This window comes from Castor canadensis, chromosome 18, assembly GCF_047511655.1.
Source record: "Castor canadensis chromosome 18, mCasCan1.hap1v2, whole genome shotgun sequence".
In the NCBI taxonomy this organism is placed as follows: Eukaryota; Metazoa; Chordata; class Mammalia; order Rodentia; family Castoridae; genus Castor; species Castor canadensis.
In genome coordinates this window covers 8,464,914-8,477,594 of record NC_133403.1, presented here as the reverse complement: position 1 = coordinate 8,477,594, position 12,681 = coordinate 8,464,914, and the positions used below count along the sequence as shown (strand labels likewise).

Sequence of the window (12,681 nt, the reverse complement as noted above, 5' to 3'; positions counted from 1 at the left end):
ATTGACACAATCTGGAATAAATGTTTCCTAAAATGTTCTGTATATTTTCTACTCAGTGCACATGGGATGCAATTACAATGACATGTTAAAGCCTCAAAGGTTCTCTTTGGTTTCCAGATGGTCTGAACAACCATGTAATATGTTGTGATGCTGAAGAGAGTTAATGCAGCTTAAGAATAAAATGTACACACACACTGTTGTCTGTTGCACACACATGCAACTGTTTGTGATATCACTTTCTTAGAGGAATAGGGAGAAGCTCAGCTTCCACATCACTGCTGCATACTGGGCACTGCACCACTTCTTTCTGCTTGAGCACACACCACAGCTGGTGCAGAAATAGAAAATGGGGTATTTTCCCATCTGGATGTGTAGACTCTATTTTTACCTTCCAGGTTTCATACAAGTGATAAAACAGAGGGGAAGACTAATAAATTTTAGCCATTTTTCAAAATAACGTTAACAACAAGTCCTTTAGGTATGTAAAGGTGGCACTACTGTATGCAATTTGCTTCCCCAAGATATTATATGTATGATTTACAAATCTTAATGGAGCAGAGATTTTGGAAGATGCTAATTTGATCATGTGCTCTAGGTCAGGAAGGAAATTGTTTAGTATTTCCAAGTTCAATGGTTCAGGGTCAAACACAGGACTACAGGACTCTGCTCTTGCATCCTGAAGTCACCAGTGACAGATACAAAAGAATGGTCCTGGATGATACAAGGGAAATTTCAAATATATGCAATAGCTATAGTCTACTATAGACTACTATAGACTACTGCAATGGGGCACTGACTTTTATAGTGCCCCATTGTGCTGGGAACATTCATTGGGGTCTCATCTGTGGTATCTTTTAGGTTAGGCAATTGGCTCCTCTTTGGAAAATAGAGTTGAGGTTTGCATTGGGCAGCTCCCCTAATCACTTTTGTGGTTTTAGAATCATCTGAACTTGTTTTGCTTCCTTTCCACTGGATTGAAGGATGCTGAACACATGATTACTCTGTAGCTGTCAAACCTTATTAATGTCACTGAAATTCTACTTTTAAATATATTCTCCTGGATTCTAATAGTTTAAAAAACACTTGCCCCAGTATTTTGCAGTACTGCCATCTCTATTACTATCAAAGAACCATTTATGTAAGTACTCACAGTGACACAGGCACATGGGGAATGAGACAAAAATCTGACAACAGCCTGGCTCTCAGAGTCCCTCCCTGCCACATGGAGTAGAAGTTTCTAGTTTTGAACCTGCCCTCATATTCTTGAGTCAGAAAGGATGTTTTCTGGACTTTGGTAGGTCCCTTGTAACCTGATTTGTTCATGCTTGTTGACCTGAGATCCCTTCTCTAGAAACCACAGAATCCTTGTCTATCACACTGCTCTTGATATGAAGTGGAATTCTGTTGTGGCAGTGATTCACTTTTGGTATAGAAGTGGCAGGTAAGTGGATAGGTGTAGGTTTTGAGGATGTACATGTGTTGACTTAGGCAGGTCTTTTAGGAAGAAACTGAGTAGAATTATGCCACATTAGTATTACAATAGTGTAGAAATAGGGGAACAAAAAACAAATTTCTCAAAATGCTTTATATTAATAATGTTTTTATATTCTACTTCTTTCTTCAGGTGAGAAATTGGTGCTGGAAAAGTTTATCTGTATAATTGGTTTTCAGGAACATCCATAAGGAAAGAGGTACTTGGTTACTATTCACACGTTCATTCTCTTTGGAAGGAGTGCCCTGGTTCCTATTGTGAACCTTACATAAGTCATTTCATCCTTCAGCACAAACAAAGCTAATTGCATGATGAAAGAGGTCCTGATTGAAGGAAGAATGTGTGGCATTTCCACTGACAAACAGACACATAAATAGTGATGATGACTGAAATTATCTAAGTGCAATTTGAAGTCCAGTATCACTAATATCACAGCAACTTTTACTCAGAGACGGGGAGCATAAGACTTGGCTCCTGAACATATGAGGAGTCTGTGACCTAAACCACACAGCACATTTTCTGAGATCTTTGGTTCTTGTAAAAGAGTTGCATTTAATTCAGCACTCTCATTTATTTCAACACAAACATAGACAAGGGCAGAATAGTGTGTTTTAGCCCTGGGACTGTTTTCACACCTGGAACTGTACTATTTCCCAGTGCTCCACTTAGGCAACATTTCTGAGCTCTGTGGTCTGGGCCAAGAAGACACAATGATAGTGTGAGGCTAGCCTGTCCACACTATCTCATATGACTGAAGCTTTGTGTAACTTGGAAGAAAGAAGCTTTGGTTGAGTCTCTTCTACCAGCAGGATGCAGCAGAGATGCTGTCATGAGCAGCAGCACAGAAGCTGGATGCTCAGGGAGTTCAGACCTGAGTGTTATCTTAGGAAGCCCTAAGGAAATAATACTCTAACAAGTTACATAGCATTGAAAAGCCATGTTTGAGAGACAATTCAGATAATAAAGATAAGTTAAAACATTTAAAAATTTTTTCACTTTTCTGTTCATCCACAGATGTTGACACTTTAGGTACTGAGTGATGGCTGTTTATATGTACATAGACCTATGCATTGCTTCATAACAAGGATACATTCTGATAAATACAATGTCAGATAATTCTGTTTTTACGAATCTAATATTCAGTGCTCTCCCAAACATAGGTGGTATAAGCCACTAAACTCCTAACACATAAGATATATTTATATTCAAACATATATTTGGTATATGTATTTATAGTATACAGTATGCATAGACCATTGCTCCTTGGGCCATGAACTAATAAGAAAATTAAAAAGGAAAATAGAAGATAATGAAATCAATACACTTGCCACCATGAAAACTCTGGCGTCCCTGCAAGCATAAAAGTGTACCGTTTTATAGGAAAATTTTCTTTAAAAGATTAGGGCTACATAAATATAAATATTGAGCATAGTATAGAAAATATATTTACAAATAATAGTGCATTATTATCAGCATTAATATGTACTAAAATGCTTGTGTTTGCTGTACTTTTATGTGACTGGCATAGCAGTACTGTGTTTGCTCCATCATCATCACAAACTCGTGAGTAATGCATTGTATCCTATTATGTTAGTATGAAATCATTGGCCAGTGACACTTTTTCACCTTCATTACCTTATGAGAAATCAGTACAAATGGGCAGAAAGCATAATATTATTATTTGTGACAATAATTTCATAAATGGCCTTTGAAAAGATCCGGGAAGTGTTAGAGTTAATATGTGAGACAGGAACTAAGGTGTTGTCCAATCAAACTGTTATCATGAACTATTAATTGAAATGAAGATAGGAATTGTTATAAATATTATAAAAGGGAAGTTAAAAATGCCACAAAGGATATAAAATGGAATACAAAAGATACACTGAATAAAAATGAGGAAAGAAACCTCCTATTGGACACCAAGGAACAAAGACCTGTAAAGGACAGGTAGAACATTAAGAGCAAAATTGCAGAATCACTTTATGATCAGTATGTACTTTAAACAGAACAAACAATCTAGGTTCTTAAATAAATAGAAATCCTGGGTCCTCGTGGCTCTCTCACAGGTTTCTTTGGACTGTTGAGTCTCTGAAGAAAAGCTATAAATGAGTTGGACTCTCCTGCGACAGAAACAAATCTCACGGTTACAGGAACTACACTGGCCCTCTTGCCACATCTGCAGGGCTGTGCCCCTTTCTGTGCTGGACTGGACAAGCCATGGAGGGCAAATCTAGCATTGAGTACAGCTGGGTTTCTTTTTCTTGTATAATCTATCAGGTGAGAGCTTCACAATTAGTGGCCATCAGAAATGCAGCCAGGGACAGCAAGGAGAGAGACTATGGCTGGGAAGGAGGGGCAAAAAAAGAGGCCAGGCTGATGGTGAAGAGGGACTGAAGTCTCATTCCCATCACTGGAAGAAACAACAGTCTATGCTGCCCTGGGCTCCAGTGACCTCTATCTGAGAGCCAGACCCTCCAGGACACTCACAAGAATATGGGCACATAGAGGGCCTTACTTGAAAAATGTACTGGTGATCCTGGGCCTGGGTGTCAGTCTATGCAATTACTGAAGGGCATTGATTCTTGTGGAAAACTACTCTGAGTTTCAGATGCTCTTGATGGGAGCACAGTGCAGGGGTTCAGGTGTCCCAGGACCTGTGTTCTTCACCAGGGCAGCTCACCTTCCTGATGTTTCTCACTGAACTTTCAAGTCTGGGACCCTGGCCTCTTCTCAAGGCTCCAGAGATTGTCTCTCTTTAGAAAAAGCAAATGATTCTTACTGTGACAATACATTGCTATGTCACATCTCCAGCTCTTTATAGTAAAATAGAAATACAAGTCAAACCTCATATGTCACTTCACATTTATGATTAATCATCTTTAAGTGAAAATAACAGGAAGAATTAAGTTTAATTATACATGTAATTTTATTTGATGTTCTATAACATTATTATTTCACTATGTAATCCATATTTAGAATGGGACTATTTTTCATTATTCTTCTACTAAGTCTTTGACATCCTGTGTGTATTTCATACGTACAGTACATCTCTACCTGTGTCATGGACATTATGGGCTCAGCAGCTACCTGTGTCTCTTGATGGCTATATTGGTCAGATCAGGTGTAGAGAGAATAGGTTATATTGGAGTAATCACATCTGTAGTATATGATCCTAGCCAGGGGGGGCGGCATAGAATATCATACCCTAAGAGCCTCACAAAGCAAGAATGGCTGCTTTGCCTTCAGCTCACACCAGAGAAAAGCAACAGTGAGATAAATATCAAATGAATGATTAAAATATGTGGGCCATGATTCTTTCCTTTTCAAAGACATTATCCACAGTTTGAACTAGGAATCTAAGCCACGAAGTGTATTTTACTACTGCTCAGTGGAATGAATGGTAACAGTTTATGTAAATTATCTTAGGTCACCGGCTTCAGTGTTTCCATTCCTGTTGGAAGAACCCTCCACAAAACCTATTGAGATACCCCTCAGGCAGGACTGTAAAATAGGTACAGTGTGTGGGATGGCTACTAGTGAGAGGGGGGAGGTTGAATGAAGGAGATTAGTTGAGGGTATATGGTTGATGAACTTCATATACTTATAGGTAATAGAACAAAGGAACCTCTTGTAATTGCTTTAAGTGAGGCAGAGAGGGTGCTGAGGCAGATAGGTGCTGGGGGCACTGTAACAAATGAATAATATCAAACTAATTGAAGTCATCACTATGAATGCCCCCTGTAAAATGAATATGGCATAATAAAAAATTTATAAAATAAAAAATACTTTTGAGAACTAGTAAGTTTATTTTATGTACATAGAAATAAGAGAAAGAGGACTGATCATGAGGACATTTATTGATGGACCTTTAGAGAACTGACATTCTTTACCCTGAGATATATTTTCTCCCCACAAGCATCTAGTATGTTTTTGAAAATCAATTCACTAAAGGATGGTCGTAAGGAATTTGAACCAGTGTTGAATCAGGACCCACAGACAAGTTGTCAGAAGTGGCCTGTAAATCTAAGAGAGTTCTGGAGGTGATGCCTCTATATGGAATTGTGACCCACTTTCTACTATCTGAGAGAAAAGAGTGTTCATGAGGGCTGTCTCATCACTCGATGTAAAGAGAGTTTGTACATTAGACACTGAGTTGGGTGTCCTCACCCAACTGAGGTTGGGTGGGTCCTGGGAATCTCACCTTTACATTCAGACACTCATACTTGCTTCTTCATAGTTTCCTTGGCTCCTATGCACTTACACACATTCCCTCATTGTCAGTAACACTAGGTCATATGGCTATGAACACCTGCTCTGAAGATAAACACTTAGATCAGTGTATTCAGTGATATCAGCCGAAGCCAGTCCATTCCCTTGTGCTGGACATCTATGAATCTGATGTCTGGTCCTCAGTGATTCCTGACTGATTTTCAAGGTCCAGCACTAGGAACACAGTCAACTTGACCAGCCATGTAGCACAGGCAATGGGTGAGTTTTGACAACATTGGTACAGATCTCATGGACATGGGTACATGGGGAATTGAAACACAAACCCCTTCCCTTTCTGTATCATAGACTTCCCCCACCCTAGGAGGACTGAAGACCAAACAGCAATGTGCTCTGTCATATTTGAGACCCCAAGCAACCCTTTCCTCCTAGACCCCAAGTCAGGATTTGTAGACAGTGGAACAGGGATGGGTATAATAAAGGTAGTATAACAACATTCCATTTGTTTAAGAGACAGAGAAATGATAAACAAAATATGGTGGGTGACCAAAAGGAATCCACGTTTAGCATGTAGAATTGAAGGATACAATATGGGAATTTTTAACAATGTGAAAAACCCTGGGGGAGATGAGATTCATAACATATATAGTAAAATACACCGATGATTGACAATTGAATAGACATGATAAGTGAAAAGAACAAGTCATCTTTTTACATAGCAATAGAAATTATTTAATATAAAACGTGGTTGTAGCGGGGGTAGACAAGACTATAGCTTTGTGTGTTGTAGAATATTTTCCTGCAGTTTAAGGTGGGGCCATTTCCATGATTGCTGTCCAAGGCAGGGCATGGCAGGCAAATGCCTCTACCAAAATATCATTAATATTTTCTGTAAAAATCAACACCTTCAGCTTGGGGATGATACCATCCAGGAACACAAAGAAGCTTAATTTCTTCCCTGGGGACATCAATTGAAGCATAAAAGAATCCCAGGCCTGAGCGGCAGTTCTAAATCACCACCTGAACCAAGGGGGCTCCTGTGTTTTCAGTAACCAGTGTGGAATGGCCACGAGGGGGCAGCAGAGACAACCTGGGAAGGCCAACTGGGGAAGAATTGGAACTGAGCATTAGGGGAACCTATTATATAGTAGGTTAGTGTCCAAGAAGAGGCCTGAAAGAATGCTAGTATTTTTTAACTTGTATTAGAAATGAAAGTACAAATTCTTGGTCTCTGAATATCTCATGTATGCCAAATTTGTAAAATTTCTCCCTTAATCTTGCAAACCTGCTGGGGATTCATTTCACCATAGACCACTACTTATGCTGTAGGTCTATCATGTCATATGGTGTTTGATTATAGGTTGTGAGGCCTTCCCTGAGCGAACTGAAAACATAGGCAGATCAAACCATAGGTATGGATTACATAAAACCTCACGGTAAGGATACTGATTTATAGCACAAATGGGGTCTTGAAATTTTTCATGGATATTTTATTTCCACTATGCATTCCATTGTTTGTGATCCAGGGTGGCAGTCTATGATACTGCAAGGCCTCACGAGCCTGGCAACTAGTCCAGGGAAGATTGTGTTTGAGATATTGCCTAAATTATGGGCCCTGCAGTTGACTGGGCTCTTCCTGGCTGAGTGTGTGTCTGCAGGTTCACCCTTCCCTCAGTCCTCCTGCTTGAGCTCTACATTCACCTCAACAGAGTTCCTCCTCAGTAGTGATGAGTTCAGAAGGATTTGCATAAAAGGTAGCTCCCCCTGCAAGGGGATAAGAGAGGCCTGGGAGGAAGGCAGCCAGCTAGGGCCTCAGGGAGCAGCATGAGGACCTCTCTCAGTATGGCCTGGAACTTGCTCTTCTTCAGCCTCCTGCTTCACTGTACAGGTTTTTCCCAAACCCCTCCAAGCCAACATCCCAACTCAGGGCTATGGGATTTGCCAGGCCAGGCCTCTGAGCTCAGCAGGTCCTTTGCATGAACAGGATACTCAGAACCTGCTAAGAATGGGGACTGTGGTGCCATAGAATTCCTGTACCTCATACAGTTTAGTTGGGGGATGGTCATTTATTAGAGAGTTACTTAATATTCAATCTCTCCTTTTCTCTCCTTGCAGGCTCTGTAGCCTCTTATGTGCTGACTCAGCCATCCTCAGAGTTGGTGGCACTGGGACAGACGGCCAGGATCACCTGTGGAGGAAACAGCATCGGAAGTAAAAGTGTGCAGTGGAACCAGCAGAAGCCAGGACAGGCCCCAGTGCTGGTCATCTATGATGATAGTAGCCAGCCCTCAGGCATTCCTGACAGATTCTCTGGCTCCAACTCAGGAAACACAGCCACCCTGACCATCAGCAGGGCCCAGGCTGAGGATGAGGCCGATTATTACTGCCAGGTGCGGGACAGCAGCAGTGATGTGCACAGTGACACAGACAGATGAGGAAGTGAGACAAAAAACTGCCACCAGCCTGGCTCTCACAGCCCCTCCTTAGTGTGTTCACACTGACAGTAACCTGCCTGCCACATGGAGTTGATATCTCAAGTGAAAATCTGTAGACATGTAGACACAGAATTCTTGTTACACCAAGAGGCCCCGATGGGCTGTAGAAGTGGGCTGCATGGATCACCAGCCACCCTCCCACACTTGACTGCTCACTGGGCTGAGTCAAACACTGGGCCAGATTCCTCTAACCCTGGTTGTATCAGGATGACAATGTCTTGGATACAAGTGCTGCCTTTTCCCTCTACTGTTGGCCCCAACAGCACCTGTCTTCTTCCAGTTATGTATTTAAAAACCTGGTTCATGTTAATCTGCCTTTGTTTCATGTTCTTTGGTGTTTGACTCAAATAAGAGGAAGAAATCACATGTTTGACTGTTGATGTACTGAGCTAGAATTTATGCAATTTTTCTCTGACCCAGGCAATAGGATTTGAAGAAGTTACCTTTATGAGAGCTTGGGGAAATAAACTGCAGGAAAATTCAAGTAACTGGTACCATGCTGGTCTAGACTTTTTAATTCTCAACTTATATATTTTCTTGGAACACGCTTATTTGCCTGACTGTTTTAATAGCCAAATCAAAGTCTGAATTGACATACAATGAACTACCCATGATTAGAGGGCACACATTGATGAATTTCAATATATTCACATTTCCCAAATCTTGCTTAGGTTATTAAGAAAATGGACATATTATCTGCTTACAAATTTCCTCCCACCATTTCATACTTTTCCACCCCCTACTCTTTTTACCCATCCAACTTCCCAGAGCAGTGCTGATCTGCTCTCTGTTACTGTAGGTATGCTGTCCTTTCTGAAAAGATAAAAAAAATGGGTGTATACAATGTTGCCTTTTGTCTATGTTCTTTTTTCAAGAATAATTATTTTGAGAGTAACTCATATTTTTGCGTGTGTCAGTACTTTGATAAATTTTGCTGAGTAGTACTCCTTTGTAAAGGTGTACCAAAATTTTTCATTCACTTGATAGGTATTTGTACTATAATTTTCATTTACTGAAAATAAAGCTGCATTAAATATTCTTGTATGAAACATTGTATGAAATTTCATAGGAATAAAAGTGGTGGATCATATTCTAAGTATATGTTTAAATTTTAAATAAAGTGCCAAACTGTTTTCTGAAGTATTTTTCCACAAGCAATGCAGAAGAGTTCTCCACTTTTCTCACAGTTAGTGTGGTCAGACTTTTAAATTTTAACTCGTGAACAGAAAGGTAGTGCTAATCCCTTGTGTTTTGAATTTTCTTTTAGCTAATGAATCATTATAATAAGCAACTTTTCATGTAATAGCTGAGGTCTATAGGTCTTTCTTCATGAAATCTACTCTAATTGTTTTCCTATGTTTATATTTTTCTAAAAAATTAACTTATAGTTTTTATGTAGTATAGAAAGAATTTTATTTAGATACAGAATAGCAAATATTTTTACCCAAAAATGTGCCTTACCATTTCATTCTCATATTAAAATCTTCCAAAGGGTGGAAGTTTTTAATATTGACGAAACATGATTGATTACTTTTACTTTTTGGATCTTATTTGAGATATGTGTAAGGTATCTTTTGAATTCAAGTGCAAAGACATTTGTCCCATAGAAATTTCTTAGTTTTATATTTTACACTTTTGTCCTTGAGTTAAATTTTATGTGGTACGTTTTAGGGATTTTAGTTCAAGTCTTTTGTATGGCTCTGTGTGCACCTATGCATATACTACATGCATCCAGAATTATTTGCAAAATAACCTCCTTTCTCCTTTGAATCTTTCTTAGATATCAGTTGTCTGTCTATGTGTGGCTCTGTAGGATCTGTACTCTGTTCCACTGACCTATTATGTCTGACTCCTGATTTCAATACATTCTCCTTGCTGCTTTTCAGTTGCTCATGCAAACTGTCTCCCGCAGTGTTCCCTCACCATTTTAATGCACCTGCATTGACATATGCATTGTATAAATCTATGCACCCTGGGTTCAAAATATGATTATTCCCAAAAATCACTTTCAAATTTATAAAAGAGTACTATGTAGCCAAATAAGTCCAAACAATTTCATTGTATTCTGTCCTAAAAAACATGTTATGACATGTGGAGTGTGTAGACAGGTGGAAGAAAACAGAAAACATTATTAGAGGGCAATGGGAGCAAAAGAGAAAATGAAACGAAATACTCAAGCACTAAATGTTAAAAAAAAATGTATTTATCTAACAGTTTTCAAATTACATTGAATATATTGCTATAAAAGTACAAAAATTTAAGTAATATTTCAAAATGCTTTTATTTACCAAATGCACTGAGATACACGGTAAAATACAGAAATATTTTCCATATCTGACTTGTCTTTTATTTTTCATCCATACAAGGAGTTTTCTTTACATTACTCCATGTCTCACACATATCAGGGTGAATAAAATGGAATTTTCCTCAAAGAGACAAATGAACAAAATACATGTTGCCAACTTGTCTAAAACATTTTAAATGTCCTGACTCATTTTTTTGTGTTGGCATTGCAAAACAGTTCTTATTATGATTTGACTTTTATAGAAATGTTGATAACTTCAGTGAAGTCACAGAAAGACCATATGGACAACTGAAAGTATCCATGGAAATATGATAAAAACAATTAATACCTTGGTATTTCAGGTCAATATCAATCTGATGTCTTGAACTTTAGTCAGAGGAAAAGACTCTTTTGATGAAAGAAGTTCTTTGTATAAAATTTTTTCTGCTTTTAATGCATTATGTCTCTCAATTTATAGATAATTATTATTCATATTTGATAGGGCCATCTTAGAAGGTGGTACCATACAATAGGAGACATACCAATTTTTTGGGGACCTTGAGGATTAATTAAACAAAGACACTGTTTTCAAGGCTGTATATTTTAGCCTTATTTCCTAAAGACAAATGGGAATATGCACATGCTTTGGTTATTTAGAACAAATAAATACATACCCAGGAAGTCGTGAACATTGTTAAATATGGAAGAAAAAAGAACTAAAAATGTAGTGCTGTTCATGGGAAGTTTACAATTTATTTTGTGGGGGAGCACTCACTGCCTTAAGAAGGACATTAATGAATGTGGCCCCATGAGTTACACCACATCTTCCATTTATCTTTAAATGTACAATAAAACAGAACAGCAAAAAGAGATTTCCTCTTGGTAGTTATTAATTGGTAGTGAAAATTAAGAAAAGAATCTCCAGGGTTTGATTAAATACTATCACTCTGGTGCTCCATCTCTCTTTAGAACATAGGCTGTGAGTCCATCATCCTGGGCTCATATTATGCATTCTAAATACCTTTATTAAAGTGAGTGAGAATTTGTATTCACATTAAAAAATGAAACTAGACCCCATCTCTCACTCTGTACAAAAGCCAATTCATATTTTATATGCATCAAATACTTTAATGTAAGATCCAAATTTTTGAAACTGCTATAGAAGAACATTAGAAAAACACTTGAAGGTATAGGTAGAACCATGACTATGAATAGGCCCTCAATTGCTCAGAAAAAAAGAGCAAGAACTGACAAATGTGATTACACCATATTAAAAAGTCTTTGAACATCAGAGAAACAATCACTACAAAGAAGATACATGCCACAGATTGGGAGAAAATGTTTGCAAGGTATACATTGGCAAAGGAAAAAAATTCAGACTATATGAAGTGCTCAGAAAGTAAATGCCAAAAGAATGAATAATTTAATAAATAAGAGACAAATGAAGTATACAGACAGTTCTCAGAAGATAAAGTATAAAGTTTAATAACTATAAGAAGAAATGTTCAACATTGTAAATGTAAATCAAAATGACACTGAGATTCCATTTAATCCTAGTCAGAATGGCTATCATCAAGAAAGCTAACAACCACAAATGGTGGCACAGATGCAGGGAAATAGGGACACTTACACTTTGTTGGCAGGAAAATAAATAGAGCACCCACTAAGGAAATCAGTGTGAAGTTTCCTCAAGAAACTAAACATGCAATTACTCTATGATATTGTTATACCACTCTTCAGAATATATCTGAAGGATTGTAAGGTAATTAACAGTCAAGACACCTGAATAGCCATGTTTATTGCAGCATACTCACAATAGCCAAGCAATGGAATCAGTCTAGGTGCCTCTAACTGCTGAATGAATAAAGGAAACATGGTACATATGCACAATGGAGTAGTTCTCTGACATAAAGAAAAATGAAATTATTTCATTTGCACTAAAATGGAGGAACTGGATATAATGGTGTTGAGTTATTATAACCCAAGCTCAGAAAAATTAATAGTACACAGTTTTCTTATATGTGGAAGTTAGACTACTACTCCAAGTAGTACTACCAAAAAATAATAATAACAATGACACACACTAAAAAGTGGAGAGAATTTGGAGGTGATAAAATCAGTTTAGAGGGTTTAGTCTTTTCAAAGTCTCTTATAGGCTTGTTTGAAATTATCATTTTTTTTAC

General features: G+C 38.1%; 1 gene segment (V, D, J or C); it reads left to right on the top strand.

Annotated features, from left to right (window-relative positions):
* Positions 1–7,514: 7,514 nt before the first annotated feature.
* On the top strand, positions 7,515–8,238 carry LOC141418854 (immunoglobulin lambda variable 3-21-like). The segment is given in 2 exon segments: positions 7,515–7,601; positions 7,835–8,238. Coding segments are annotated over 2 exon segments (378 nt in total).
* The last annotated feature ends 4,443 nt before the right edge of the window (positions 8,239–12,681 follow it).